This window comes from Poeciliopsis prolifica, unplaced genomic scaffold, assembly GCF_027474105.1.
Source record: "Poeciliopsis prolifica strain line A6 unplaced genomic scaffold, Auburn_PproV2 SCAFFOLD014, whole genome shotgun sequence".
NCBI classification, from domain to species: domain Eukaryota; kingdom Metazoa; phylum Chordata; class Actinopteri; order Cyprinodontiformes; family Poeciliidae; genus Poeciliopsis; species Poeciliopsis prolifica.
Genome location: NW_026562389.1, coordinates 11,231,636 through 11,247,500, shown reverse-complemented (window position 1 = coordinate 11,247,500; position 15,865 = coordinate 11,231,636). Strand labels below are relative to the sequence as shown.

The 15,865-nt window shown below is 39.2% G+C and overlaps 2 protein-coding genes across 2 annotated transcripts; one reads left to right on the top strand and one right to left on the bottom strand.

Annotated features, from left to right (window-relative positions):
- Nucleotides 1-2,077: 2,077 nt before the first annotated feature.
- Nucleotides 2,078-6,785, bottom strand: LOC129366215 (natterin-3-like). The gene is made up of 4 exons (XM_055039935.1): nucleotides 6,726-6,785; nucleotides 6,468-6,520; nucleotides 4,277-4,358; nucleotides 2,078-4,029 (listed from the first exon to the last, which is right to left on the bottom strand). The coding sequence occupies exons 2-4, from the start codon at nucleotides 6,468-6,470 to the stop codon at nucleotides 2,951-2,953; spliced, it is 1,164 nt and encodes a 387-aa protein (XP_054895910.1). The 5' UTR covers nucleotides 6,471-6,520; nucleotides 6,726-6,785; the 3' UTR covers nucleotides 2,078-2,950.
- A 3,069-nt stretch (nucleotides 6,786-9,854) lies between these two features.
- ptrh1 (peptidyl-tRNA hydrolase 1 homolog) lies at nucleotides 9,855-14,473 on the top strand. Its single transcript, XM_055039936.1, has 5 exons — nucleotides 9,855-10,263; nucleotides 11,437-11,656; nucleotides 11,991-12,090; nucleotides 13,326-13,371; nucleotides 14,017-14,473. Exons 1-5 carry the CDS (start codon nucleotides 10,075-10,077, stop codon nucleotides 14,257-14,259), a joined length of 798 nt encoding a protein of 265 aa, XP_054895911.1. The 5' UTR covers nucleotides 9,855-10,074; the 3' UTR covers nucleotides 14,260-14,473.
- The last annotated feature ends 1,392 nt before the right edge of the window (nucleotides 14,474-15,865 follow it).

Genomic DNA, 15,865 nt, shown 5'->3' with positions numbered 1-15,865 from the left:
AGATCAGCTGACGAGTTCTCAGGTCCTGATTTTTGCAGTGGGTGAAATAAACCTGCTGGTGAAATGGTTTCATCTCAGCCTGCTGCTTCTTTAATATCTGATTATCTGAAGGAGGATTTTTCTAAAGAGCCAATCAGAGCTTAATTCAACTCACACAACACCAAATAAAGACACGACTTCTGCAGACACACAGGATTGGTTGTTACCAGTTCCCTCCAAGTCCCTGTAGAAATTATTCTGCATTTTATCTGAATATTGAAGCAGATAAATCCATGAACTCATCACCTTTATCACACTATGTTACATTAAATTATACTAAACGGGTCCAGTTTCAGGTCATTTAGAGGGTTTTCTAAATATTCCTCAGATTCATCAGTTTTCCTGTTGGATTCGGTAAAATTACCTTTAAACTGTGAATTCAGTCAAACATATATATTTTTTTTCCATATGCATCTTACAACAGTTTGCTATTGGTTTTCAGGTTCACACTCATCATTTTAGCATTTTAAACCTTCACGTTTAGTGGTATCCTTTGAATCGTTATCCGCTTTAAAAATCATCTCTGCCGTTTTTCCAGCCTCCTGTCTTCAGGTGTTGATCCAACATTTCCACGTAAACTTCTTTCCTTCTGATGTTAATTTATGAGATGCACCAGGTGCCTCATGCAGCAAATCTCCCCTGACCACTGCTCACATTACGTCATCCGTTCCCCTAAGTTGTGATGTTCTCTGAAGCTTCCCCATTTTTCTCTGAACGTGTTGATGATCAGTATCATGAAGCTGTTCTTCACTGGCTCTGAGCAACAGCTCAGATATTATCACAAACATCATGAACACCATCAGGCTTATGAGCAGCAAGTGTGAAAGAAAACATGAGGTGTGAAGTCAGTTTACATTCATTTTAACTACTAAAGTTTATCTGAAACCAAGCATTAAAAGTCACTTTACCTAAACAGAATCATAAAGCAGTGCATCGTAAAACATTTTTATTTCCTTCGTCTCAGATTTTGCATTTCTAAATTCTTGACTCTTAAATTAAAAGTTAGAAAGTGCAACCTGTGGATGCAATGTTTGTAACACTTGGCCTGTCACATGAAATAAATAAAATATTCATCTTTATAAAACTGCAAAACGTAGCTTTAGTTACTGTAATGCTTTTTATAGATAAGCTTTTTCAAATTTAGGCCTGATTGAGGAATTATTTTGAAAACTGATTAAAACATGTCAGTGATGGAGTTACACCGATCAGGATATCGTCTCAGGGAATAAACAACAACAAAACATTAATACTATGCAAAGGTTTAATAAACTCCAATTTACATGGGATTTAAAAGAAAGAAATTGCTTAGTTTAGCTCACAGGGTGCACCGATAAAACTGTTTTTCTGGATTCAGTCATCTTTAAATTAGATAAGAAAAATACTTTTGTCCAAAGTTCATAAAAAGCGACTCCTTCAAACAATCACATTTATAGTTTTTTGGATGATATCTTTAGAAATATCGTCTGTTCCCTGCTCATAATAATTTCAATATTTATTAACATGTATGTAGTGGTAATAAAATAGCAAATGATGGTTCAGTGAGTTTTAACATCATGTTTTTAATACATTTAAATAAAATAAATGAAAAAAGAATATTTACTCTGTAGTGGCCAACGGGTGTTGAGTTTCCTTGTCAGTAATGTTAGTTTTTATTTATTGTACCATTTAAAAATGGTACAATAATACCACTCATAATATTATGAGTGACAAACGTTAGACAATAATTAAACTGGGGAAATGGTTGAAATTGTTGATGAGGAAAATGTTGATAACTGATTTTAAATGTTTGGAGATGTTTTGAGGGGTTCAAAAAGACTCTTCCTTTACTTGCCATGTGGGACAATTCACTGTGAAATAATTCAGCTAACAGGAAGCCTGGAGATGTAGGGATTCGTTTAGGTCAGAGCGGCAAAGCAACGGGGAAACGATGCAGAAACACCAGAGAAGAACAAACAAAACCACACAGACCCGTTACCATAGTATTCAATCAATTATCAATCAAATTTATTTGTATAGCACATTTGAGCAGCAAGGCATTTCAAAGTGCTTTACATCATAAACACAAAAACACAAAGTCATGCAACATAGAATAAACATTAAGTCAAGTTCCATCATTACATTTTACAGTTTTCTGGACGTTTGTTCCAAATTTTTGGTGCATAGATGCTGAAAGCTGCTTCTCCTAGGATTGAACCTTGGGGTACCTCACATGTGACCTTTGACCTCTCTGATGAGAAGTTTCCAATTGAAACAAAGAAATCCCTGTTCTTTACGTAAGATTCAAACCAGTCGAGCACCGAACCGGAGAGTCCGACCCGACTCTCCAGTCGGTTCAATAATGTCATGGTGGACACTGAGGTCCAGTGGACCATATAATACAGTCCGTATTTATATGGATGTCATTGAATACTTTGACTAGGCCAGACTCCGTGCACATCTACATGTTAAGATTTTCAAAGTCAGGCTAGCATTACTTCCCTCGTCAATTTTTCTACTCAATCTTCTTACTGGCCTGTGAAATGTGATGGCCTTGGATCTTGGTGTCTAGTTGTGGCTTCATCATTAGTATTAAAACACAATTTCTTTTTCTCTTGTATATTATGTGTACATTTAATATTTAGTGTACTATGTTGAGAATTTGACAGCTTAGGTGGTTTAGGTGACTTTTTAAGTAGCACTTTGCTACTTCATTTAAAATATATATGCAGCATTGTCAAAAATAGAGGCACATCTGATGAATCAAAAGGATTGCACCAGAAATATACTGTATAATTACATCTATAAAGATTATGAATTAAAAAGCATAAATGAAGCTGTGTTTCTAAATCAAATGCCTGGTAAAGCCTTGCCAGTTATGCTTTAGAGGTTTTTCAACGCTACAAACATCCTAAATCTTATTAGAAGAACGTTCTCAGTTGGACAAAGGTTGGCATGGGTCCACCACAGCCTCAATGTCTCCAACTTGGACTCCATGATAATTTCCAGAGATGATGACTGATCTGGTCTCTCCGTCTTCATAGGTTCGGTTGATGCGGGCGGTGAAGGGAACGTCCATTTTGTACTGATAACCAACCATCTTCACTGTGCAGCTGTGGTTTGGTGGTACGGTAAGCTCTACAGAGACAGAGTGGGAGACCTGCACTGCCCAGGTATGTCCACCTGAGAATGTCCAAGTCGTCTCTGAACTGATTTCAATATTTCCACCCACAATGCCAGGAATTCCTGCAGTGATGGACGTTTTCACACCGACGGTGATGGAGGAGCTGATGTCCCACCGTCTCTCATCTGTGGTTGTCTTAGTCAGAGAAACGGTTGTCTTCACAGGATTGTGGTCTCTGTTGGTAGTGGTAGAGCTTTGGAGGGTTGTGGGAAGCCCTTTGATGATCTTAGCTTTGGTTATGACATAACTGACATCAGTAATGATCTCATCTTCAACCATCATGCGGGTCAGAACCTCATACGTCTTGTACTGATATTCTTTCCCCTCCCGGGGGAGATAAAAGCGTTGATTTTTCACATCAACCTTCCCCAACCCGTACTCGTTCTTCCCTACATACATTAATTCACTGGAGCAGGTTCTGACTGCATTCTGTGGAACAGAACTATAAGAACCTTCCTTCCACACCGGGATCTCAAAATTATCTTCATTCACAAGGACTTGAAAAGAGGAGGAACATTTCTCTTCGTTCTTAATTGGGTAGTGGCAGCAAGGGCCTTTGCTGGGGTTGTAAAAGCCAGAATTGCATCCAACTTTGCAGATGTAGTCGGTGCGCTTAAAGTAACTGTTGTAAATGGAAACGGATCCGTTAGGAAGGGAACCATTCCATTTTTCCCATCGGAGCAGGCCTGTATCACCTAACTCTGGGAGCGACGAGTTAACTGGGCGTTTGTGTTTGAGTGCAAGAGAAGCTAGAACACGTTTGACCATGGAGACAGACACAGAGTTGATTTTATCAACATCATCACCTGGATGGAGATTCAGGGAGGAGACTGTAAAAGAAAAAGAGTAGTTATATTTTTTACTGCTGGCTCTAAAGATGTTCAACCCTTTAATTTTCACAACAAATATTTAACCGTTATTAATTCTTTCAAGCTCAAAGCTCATCTCTGTTATGCAAACTTCTCCCTTTCTTGACCCGAGATAACATACTGACTCACGCAACACCGTCACAGAAAAGTGTTTTTTTAAATACAGGAATCAAACTTTTATTTTAAGGATCCAAAGAATTCAACGTACCATTTCCCCTCCTACCATTTTCATCTGGTGGCTGGACCTGAAGACTGGCTGAGGCCAGAACCAGCAGCAACAGCAACCGCAACTAAAAGAACACAAATCAAAGTTATTATGAGTAATGATCACAATTAAAGCCGCAGCTCAGCCTGCCTTCGCAGCTCAGCCTGCCTTCGCAGCTCAGCGCCGGTCTGGACTCATGTTGACCCATTTAATTTGGGTTTTTTTCTGGCACCTCGTTACAGTCGTCAATACTCTCACGCCGTTCCACACCTGTCCTCTTGGAAACGCATTTGGTGAATTTTCCAGATAGCCTTCAGTTCAGTACGAGTCCAGCGGTAATTAATTTGGCTGAAATCTGACCTTCCAGACTCAAGTTGTTGTCACTTCCTGTTTTGTGGCAAAGGTGGGAGAGGACTTCCTGTAGGGTTTGATGCATGTTGTGTTGTTCTGAAGAGTTACTGGATAGAGTATCCATTTTATGTCATAGAGAGGCGAAGCAGGAGCAGTCAACCAATAACCTGCAGTTTTTCCCTGAGTTCCCCTTACTGATGTCATTAATGTGTGACACTAATGTGTGCTGCAGTTCTTCCTGATGATGCACAAAAAAATCTGGTGAAAATCAAATGATGTATCAGGGAATAATGTAGGGGGCGCCCCGGAGTTGAATTTCAGTAAAGTCCTGCTGGGCTTTTTAGAGGTCAGCAAAGGTCATACATATCCAGTTTGGTGCAAACCATATGCATACAAACCATATGCATACAAACCGGATGCATACAAACCGGATGCATACAAACCGGATGCATACAAACCGGATGCATACAAACCGGATGCATACAAACCGGATGCATACAAACCGGATGCATACAAACCGGATGCATACAAACCGGATGCATACAAACCGGATGCATACAAACCGGATGCATACAAACCGGATGCATACAAACCATATGCATACAAACCGGATGCATACAAACCGGATGCATACAAACCGGATGCATACAAACCATATGCATACAAACCGGATGCATACAAACCGGATGCATACAAACCGGATGCATACAAACCGGATGCATACATGGCGAAGGTTTGTTTCATGGTGAAGTCAGATTTTGACATTCGGCCACGCCCACACGCTTTGATGTCTCCTGTGATTTTTGTGAGAACCTTAAATTTTGTAAATTTAAGGTAGAGCTTTCATATATGTTTAGACTTCAAAAGAACAATTAATTTGTTGTTGCATAATAAAAAGCCCAGTGATCAGATCAGACGTTGGTAGAGCGAATGTGGCTCTGAACAAAGCAAAACATGAACACAATAAACTGTTTGCGTTAAAGTGAAAATGAGTCCAATCCCTGCAGAGAAGACTTTCCAAAAACACTTCATTTTATTTGTGACACAAATTAGTTTCTATAAAAATGTTTTATAAGTATCACTTCCATAAATAAATTTATTTTTTGTCATGATTAATTTTTTTTTTTATTTTTTTTGCTGAACTAAAACATAATTTGCCAGCTACTTTGCTTTTTTATTTCTTAAAGCAAAAAATGATCTGTTTTGCAACACAAGTTTTCTCAGCCTTCACGGTAAAAAACTACAAGATAATTATTGAACTAATCATAAAAGTGATGCCAAGCACTGCTGTGTTACATTTAATTTGAGTTTTAGTTTGACTCCTCCATGAAAACTTGCTTTTGCTCGCTCCGAAACTCTGTTACTATCAGCTGCAGGTAAGATACTGATTATGCAAACTCCCATCATTTCTGCTGAAAACTAAAACTAAACTGTTTTTAAATATTTAAACCAATTAAATATTTAAAAACAGAAACATTACTTTTCTAAATTATTTGAGAAATAATTTAGAATGCATGCATCATTTAGGGAGATTATTGTTACGGAGCCCCTAGAGGACACGGGGAATTTATTTTCTTTTGCGTTCCCTCGCAAAACCTTTTGTTTCGTGAGGGAACGCAAAAGAAAAAAAAGTTCCCCATGTCCCCTGTGGTACGCCGTATATTGTTTTGAAATGTGACAAAATGAGTTTTATCTGTTAAGTAAAAGTTGTGCCTCTCTTTATGTATTTATTATTTACATATAAAAAAATAAGATACTGTTACATCATTATGTAATATTATTCCATGTCTCAAAAGTCATTTTTTTTTGCTTTTAGATTTGATGGTTGTTAATTTTATTTTACCATTTCTGTCCGTTGAGTTGATCTTCACAGCGGTGAGAGGACAGCAGCAGCAGCTGCAAAAAACAGACAAGTCAGTTTTAGTTCCCATCATCTAAAAATGCCGAATTAACCAACCAGTTAATGACCAAAGCTAACTGAATCTGTATGTTATGTAATACCAGATCTAATCTAAAGGAATATTAACTGTAGACTATTTGAAAGTAAAGAGAAGAGAAAATGAGCATTTTGCCTCTTCAAGGTGAACAAACATTTTCTCACCAGGTGCAGATTTCTCAGGTCTTCTTTGCTCCAGTTGTTCAGATGAACCTTCAGGTTCGTTTCAGGTAGAAATGGATTCATCTCAGCCTGCATGACATTTAATACCCGATTATGAAGGAGGTCATATCCAAGGAGCCTATCAGCTTTCCAACACCAAATAAAGACCCAACTTCTGCAGACACATGATTGGTTTGTGGTTCTGGCAGAATTCATAGAATAGAGAACAGAATAGTTGAAATGTCCTTTATTGCCCCACAGGGGGGATTTTAGGCCAATGGCAGCAACATTAGAGTCAAATCAAGGACATTCACACAAAGTCAAATGTCCACTGTTTTTGGTTCCACATTTGGTCATCTTCATATCTGGTGATAGAAAGTCCTGTGACACTGTGTTGAACTTCACCAGATTGTGATTTTCTTTTTGACTGTAAATTGAAAGAAATGTTTGTGCCAATATATTTGCTATAATTTCTGTGAATAAATGAGGAAAACTGCATTTTGCAGACACACTGAGCTGTGATTTCTCAATCTGCAGAGATTTTTCAGTAAAACATTTATCACTGCAGGGAGCTAAACTGGATTATAATCCGTCTTTAGAAGCAGAATTTATGGGTAATCAGTATCTGCTCACCTGCTTTTAGATTACTTTTATTTTTACAGGGAAATGTATTTATACTCTGCAGATTTATGACAACAATATACATTCATTGATATGCATTGTCCCATTTAAATAAAATCAATTCAATTTACTTTCACAAGTGGAGCTTAATTATACGATGCTCCTCTTGATATATGCCATGTACGTATAGATCTACAGATCAATAGAACTTTATTAGAATTTGTTTTGAGTTTATTTCAACTTGAAAGTTACATTTGTTTGACCGGATGCTTGGCCTTCCAAGCATCCGGAAAATGTTTTCAAAAAATAACCAGAGCAACTTTGGAAATCTTAAAACCAGAAAAAACTTTGTCTGTTTTAACGTCTGACAAACTGCTTTTCCATTACAAATATACACAAAACTGTCTAGAAAACACAAGTTTGCAATTGAGGTGTTTGTTTCCATTAAATGAGAAATGTAATTAAAATCGCACACTAATAAATGTGTTCACTTCCTGTCGTCTTCTTCATCTTTCCTTGCAGAAGTAAGATCCGGTTGTTGATCACGATCCTTGTGATGCAGAAATAGAAACAATAAAACCACCTCATTGTAGCTCATAAATGTTCTATCAGAAAACATGACATTTTTAAATTGGCATGCTTCCATTAATCAAATTTATTTTTATAATTTCAATTTGCACAATGGAAGCCCAACTACTGAGAAGAAAATCTTCATTTGTCTTTCAAAATAATAAAAGTAAATATCTGATTGAAATTTCAAATCTAGTACGATTAATATAACTTTATTTTTCTTTAGCTTTTGTTTTGCGGGTCAGTTGGTGCATTCTGCATTAAGAGGACCGCTGGACGCTTCATGAGGTTAACATCTTCAGATTCCATATTATAGAAGTTATTGTTGCTCTGATAGTTTTTCTCTTTTTTTCACTGAGTGAGTCTAACATGTATGCTTGGCTGCAAACAGGATTCAGTCTGAATGCTCAGCTGCAAACAGGATTCAGTCTGAATGCTCAGCTGCAAACAGGATTCAGTCTGAATGCTTGGCTGCAAACAGGATTCAGTCTGAATGCTCGGCTGCAAACAGGATTCAGTCTGAATGCTCAGCTGCAAACAGGATTCAGTCTGAATGCTCAGCTGCAAACAGGATTCAGTCTGAATGCTTGGCTGCAAACAGGATTCAGTCTGAATGCTTGGCTGCAAACAGGATTCAGTCTGAATGCTTGGCTGCAAACAGGATTCAGTCTGAATGCTCGGCTGCAAACAGGATTCAGTCTGAATGCTCAGCTGCAAACAGGATTCAGTCTGAATGCTCAGCTGCAAAAAGGATTCAGTCTGAATGCTCAGTTGCAAACAGGATTCAGTCTGAATGCTCAGCTGCAAACAGGATTCAGTCTGAATGCTCAGTTGCAAACAGGATTCAGCCTGAATGCTCAGTTGCAAACAGGATTCAGTCTGAATGCTCGGCTGCAAACAGGATTCAGTCTGAATGCTCAGTTGCAAACAGGATTCAGTCTGAATGCTCAGCTGCAAACAGGATTCAGTCTGAATGCTCAGCTGCAAACAGGATTCAGTCTGAATGCTCAGTTGCAAACAGGATTCAGTCTGAATGCTCAGCTGCAAACAGGATTCAGTCTGAATGCTCGGCTGCAAACAGGATTCAGCCTGAATCAAAGCAGGACTGCAGGCCAGATGTGGTGAGGTCACACGGGTCATTTTGCTGCTCTTTTAGCATGCCTCATCTTTTCACAAATACAGATGCAAACACACCCTTTACATAGAGCAGATGCAGAAATATACAGTTTTTTTAACCTCACTGTTATCTTCCTGCCTTCAACGCAGACCGAGACCAGATTAAAGAGTTTAAAAGAATCCAGGTTCTGGATGCAGTATTCTCCTTCCTTTCCCAAGCTGCTGCATGTTGCCCCAGCATGCCACCATGAAATGCCAGACCATCTTCTTCCTGTAAGCAGAAAAAATTTGAGTTTTTTGGGAAGTGAAGTTGCAGTTTAGGGAACCGAATCCTTTCAGACGTCTTGTGATTGAAATAAGTCATGAGAACTTTGCAAGTAAAAAATAAATGAATTGAAAGTAACTTTAGTTATTGGGTTCTTTACAATTATGTATCATGTTAAGCTACAATTTATTAAATGTGAAAATGTATTTCAATAATTTAAAAAATGTGTACATATGAAATACTTCTGGTCAAATAAACAAATATAAAAGTTATCAAGAAAGTTTCTCATTTTAACAAGCTGGTTTCTCATGTTAACGTGGGTAAATCAAAAAATACTTTATTGATCTCAAAGGGAAATTAAATACTTTAAACTATTCTGTAGGGCCAGATACATTTCGATATGTACTACTTTCTCGTAATTATGACATAAAATATCTATTTGATACTTTCTTTATTCTTTGTAATGTATTACCTTTGGCCTGGAAATGCACGTTGTCTGCCGCGACGCTAGATGGCGCTGAAGCTCTACACACCGGGGAAAACCTGCTGGTCTTCTTCTCCTTGACTAGTTTGAGTGAAAGGTCACGAATGATTGAGACAATATTTAAAGAGGGTTTTGTTTTTAAAATTAATGATTTAATTGGATATTTTGCAGGTTTTACAGTTTCTGAGATTGATGTGAACGTAGGTTCATCTGTTCAGGATGCTGCTTCCTGTTCCTGTGCGTTACCTCAAGAACTGACTGATTATTAAGACGGATCGCTTTAACATCACAGCCGAATGAAAAACCGTTCGTTTTTGACTAAAGTCTGTCCGTTTTTATCGCATTTCTTTAAGAAGCTGTTGAGCTTTGTCGCGATGAGAAGACTTTTAACGAGAGTCATAAACCGAGTTCTGCTGGGAGAGCAGTTTAAAGCAGCGATGATCGGAGCTGAAGCGGAGATTCACTCAGAGGGTCGGAGAAAGTTGGTGAGTTTAGTCCCTCATCCTCTATTCAGAATTTATTCACTCCTAAACTGATTAAATTAGCTGCTGTTTCAATAAGTTATTGTTCCGATGACCGTAACCAGCCGATCTAACTAAACCTCATTCAAGAAACAACAAATGAATTATTTTTGGAGGTTTTCTTCAAGTTATTTATAAGATCTTTTGAAATAAACACAAAACTCCTAATCATTTAACCGACGTTAACTGTTCGGCATAGGTTTCTGTCCTTTAATAACCCATTTTGTCCAGTATTCACCTTCTAATAGCAGTTTCCGATTACCCCAACAAGCAGCATGACACCAACATATTAATGTATTAGGTGCTGTAAAACGAATGCTGCACATAGTCCCTAGCATTCAAGATGAAGGTGACAGCATCATGCTGTGGGGTGTTTCTCTGCAGCAGGGAAAGAGGAACAGGTCAGAGTTGATGGGAACGTGGGTGTAGCTAAAGAAGGGAAACCCTGGAGGAAAACCTGTTGGACTCTGAAGACTTGAGACTGAGAGGAGGTTCATCTTCCAGCAGGGCAGCAGCACTAAACTTGGGTCAAAACACAAATCTATGTTAGAATGGCCCAGTCATTTGAGAATCTGGGGAAGACTTGAAAATTAATGTTTACAGAAACTCCATCTTTTTAAGCTCAACTACAATTAATATTTATAGTTTTGGATTTTTATAAATGCAGAAAACCATCACATATTTTACAGCTAGAATTTTTAAAAATGTGTTAAGTAATTTCTCTTATGAAATACTTCAGGTCAAATAAAGCAAAAATATTTATTTTATTCAATCCACAAGAAATAAAGACCAAACAAAACAATCATAGTTTCAGTTTTTAGGTGATTATTGCATAACTGATCAATAATAAACCTGATTGGATCATGGTTCAGATTAGTTTCTCTATCTCTATATATTTGTGTGGAGAGGGAGCAGGTAAAATAATGTATTTTTTGACAATTTCTGTGTTCACCTGATGAAGGGAAAGGTGTGTCCCCATAAACACCCCAAAAGTCATAATCTCCTAAACCACAAATGTGTGTGTATGGGTGTGTGTGTATGCGTGTGTGTGTTCATGTGTGTGTGTTTGTGTTCATGTGTGTGTGTGTATGCGTGTGTGTGTTTATGTGTGTGTGTGTGCGTGCGTGTGTGCGCCAGGTGGTGGGGCTCGGGAACCCGGGGATGCAGGGTACCAGACACAACGTTGGGATGGCGGTACTGGGAGCGCTAGCTGCCCAGCTCGGTGTGGCCGACCGTTGGCACAGCGACCGTCATGTATCCGGTGAGGTCATCCTGACGGAGGTCCAGCAGGCCCGCGTGGTTCTGCTCCGTCCCCGGCTGCTGATGAACGTCAACGGGGTGTCAGTGGCCAGAGCGGGTGAGGTCTTTGGCGGCTCGGTGAAAGGGCTCATTCAGGACCCATTTGTTTTTTATGGTTCTGTTTGACTCAACAATCATGGTTTTATTATTTCACCTTTAAACATCAGATTACTTTCTCAGAGTTTTAGTCATACTCCAGATTATGATGAGATTAGCCTCTGAGAACCGGAACATCTGATTGGTTATTCTAAAAGAATCACATAAATAGTAACATGTTTCTGTTACTAGAAGATTATAAATTTTTATTCTTCGTATTTCAGCAATGGTTTTCTGAATGAAACCAGAAACACATATGGTCACTTTATAATCATTTTATTGACGTTCTTTTCCAGCTGGAAAATATGGAGTCAAGCCTGAAGACATCCTGCTGGTCCACGATGAGCTGGACAAACCTTTGGGGAAAATCGCCATCAAACATGGAGGAAGCGCCAGGTGGGTTTATATGACCTGGAACAGTGGTTGTTGAATGAAGCAGGAAGTGCTTGGTGGTATTGGGCTTTTAAACACATTTGTGGAGATGAACAGCTGCTCTGAAAATAGACAAAAACTTAAAATCTGAAAGAGGTAAGCAACATTTTACCTGTATTCTTTTTAGGGCCAGTAGGGGGCGGTTAGGAGCCATTTGTGGTCTTCACAGACATCATCTCAAAGTGTTGTCATGGAGAAAAGAGTGTTTGGTTTGAAGTCCTCAGGACTCCGTTTGTCTCTTCACATGTGGCTGACTGATGCAAAGACACGAATGATGCAAACTCTGAAACATACTAACACAAGGAACAAATGCAAGAGACATGCAAACACAGAAAATAGCAGCAGAAACCTACAACCAACAAAACAAATGCAAAAATAAAATGCTGCCACTCCTGCAAAGATCCTGCAACTGCATGAAACACAAGCAAAATTGAAAATGCTGCAAATAGTAAAAAATGACAGAAAGTCCAAATTGCTGCAAACTCACTCCAGACCACTAGGGACAATCTGGAGTAGAAACCATTAAATACGCAAATATGATGTTCCATAATGTGATAAAAGTATAACACACATTTTTAAAATTTTTTAATGGAGATCCCATTTTTTTAGGGATATGATTTGGTGGTCAACTGCCCCTAGTGGTCTGGAGGACTTCTGTTTTGTGGAGTGAATTTGCAGCGATTTGATACTTTTGCTATTTGCAGCATTTTCCTTTTTGCGGCTATTTGTTGTAGTTGCAGCATTTTTTAACATTGCGATGCAGTTTTTGTTTTGTTGATTGAGGGTAAAAATTCTGCAGGATACAGAAGAGTGAAGCTTCTGTTCCCTGCTTCTGCAGCGTCTTATTGTGTTTGTTTTTCAGGTTTGCATGCTGGTTTGCACTTGTTGCCCACTGGAGTAGTTGGTTGTGGAGCGACTGTGGTTCTGTGGTTCTGTTCCAGAACAATGTGGGCCGCTCTCTCTGGGTCAGTCTCTGCCAGAACCAGAGTTTCAGAACCACTCCTGATGGTGGGGTGCTGCCGCTGCTCCTGTCTGCGAGATCCCAACCTGGATAGATTATGACCAAACTAACAAGAACATAGTGGAGCCACTGCTCCTTCACTTTGACCTCTGACCTCTGCTTTCAGTGGGCACCAGCAAGGAGACAGTTTGAGCTTTGAGAACCATGAAGCTTAACTCTGTTTTCTTCTTCTTCCTAGGGGTCACAACGGAGTTCGATCGTGTGTCGACTGTCTCCAGACCGATGTAAGAAACTTTCCACTGAACACACACACACACACCCACACACACACACACACACACACACACACACACACACACACACACACACACACACACACACACACACACACACACACACACATTGAACCTGCACATTCTTCAGAGAGCCAGTGAAGTGCTTCCTTTTGAACCACATGAAGGAAAAAAACATGTTATACACGTTAATAGGTAAAAAAGGGAACAAAAGACAACATAATACATTCACATATCAACAAATATTTACAATAAATGAACATGTAGTCAGAACCAGCAGTGACCTCTCGGCCTGAAACATCCAGTTCATGATGTATAATAATTCTGTATTCATGCATAGACAAGAACTCACTACCTATTGGAACAGAAACCAGAAATGTCCAGGTTCTAAAGGTAACGATCTCAGATGCATGAGTTTGACATGTAATAGTGTTGAGTTTGGGAAATAATTTAATATTTCTTTTATTAACAAACCTCAGTGTTCATTAATAACTAAACTGATAGCAACAAAAGGTTTCTTTGTCAAAACATTATTTTGAAAGTTTCTGGTAATGTGTTGCTCTTACGTTTTTCTTACTGAAACCTGCTGGAACCCTGCTGAACCAGCAGTGACCTCTTGGTGACCTTTCCCCCCAGGTGATGCCCAGACTCCGGGTCGGGATCGCCCGGCCATCCGGGAAAACCTCCGTGGAGCGTTACGTTCTGAGTCGGTTCACGACGGAGGAGCTGAAGGTTCTGGAAACGGTTCTGGTCCAAAGCGTGGATCTGCTCATCTCCCAGCTCTCCCAGCAGGACGCGCAGCCTGCCTCCTCACCAGCAGGGGGCAGAAGAGCAGCACAGCACAGGAAGCAGAAGGAAGACTCTACAGTTGTTACCTGAACTTTGTGATACAGCCAGTAAAGATGGCCGCCTGATTATAGGAGGAGAAAATCCATGAAGCCTGAACTTCAGAACAAAGAGGAGAAGCATCTGTTGAACATCTGCTCCCTCTGATCAAGTCATACAAACTTTGTCTCTTGCTTTTATCAAACATTAAATGCTGCAGCTGAGATGTTTCCTCTTATTTGGTGACTTCTGCTGCAGAAAGTCTGTCTCTGGTCTTAGGTTGCTTTTTCACTGGAGGCCTTCAGGCTCAGTCACAAATATCGTTTTCTTTTTTTTGTGGTTGTTCACATTTCCACATATCTGTGACTCACAACTGCAAATGACCTGGAAATGTCCCGCATGAACAGTAGAGGGCGCAATAACGTTGCACACGATGCTCAGTGTTTTGCTAACCACCATAAAAAGAAGAGAAGAAGAAGTGCTTGTTGTTTGTGCGTGTTCAGACGCAGAACGGTGACGTTTGTCGAGTATCGATGTCGTTCTGATGAACTGGCTGGAAAGATTCGTGTCACATTTGAAAAGATCCGATACATGTCAAGTTTAGGAACGCGTATTGAAGTGGGTCGACCTGTTCAGAAAAGGTCAGATTCAGGTCACATCAAGCCAAAAACTGGACTTGAGTCACTTCAGCCTTAGAGGGTGAAAAACAAAAACATTCCTTCATTTTTAAACAGAAACAAGGTGCTGTGAAGTTAGATATTTTTCAGTTTTTATCTAGATCCTCAGGAAAATTCATGGGGAAAAAATCTAATCAAAATATAAAGAAACTAATTTCTATAATATAATTTGGTAGCAGGAGGAAGAAACTCTGGCAATCTGGGCTCAGATGTACTTCACATCAGAAACATTCAGAGTTTAAGCCAGACGTAGTTAAACTTTAAAAGAAGTCGAATGTAAAAATAATTATTTTGACTTCAGTGATGCTACAATATCACTGAATTGATTTGTTTGTAAATTGCTTTAAGTTGCTATTGTGAATTGGACTCATATAAACAAATTTAACATTGCAATGACTACAGAGTCTTCAGTCAGAAGCCACCGCTGGATTACAGACTGCTACAGGAGAGGCTTCTTGCATTCGATTCTTAGAGAAAACTTTGATCATTTGATCTATAGCATTAATTTTCCCTTTGGGTTCAGGAAAGTATTTTAAGTTTGATTGAAGTGAATAAAAAGGGTCTCTGATTCCTCCAGACTGCAGACCTGAATTTAATTCACTCCCAGAAAATCTCAGCTGCAAGTGTTTCTATAAAACCGAAGAGTCTTTAACTCTTCGTATCTCAAAATGAAACTGCAGACATAACGATGTGGCGCCAGAAGGTTCTGCTGCTCTCGGGTCCAGAAGTTCATCTAACAACTTCTAGTTTTCAGTCTTTAGCTGCATTTCCATTATAAATGTGAACAAAATGATTCCAATGACCATAAATGGCCCCGGGGCCACAGTTTGAACACCCTGACCTGAGGATGGAGACTGGCTGCCATGTTGGCAGTGTGAACTGCTCAGTAAGAGCTGCACTATAGCAACTCAAGTAAAAGTAAAAACTCCAAGAAATTAATTTAAAAAGTATTTGGTAAAAAGTCCTGAGTAACTGATCCAATT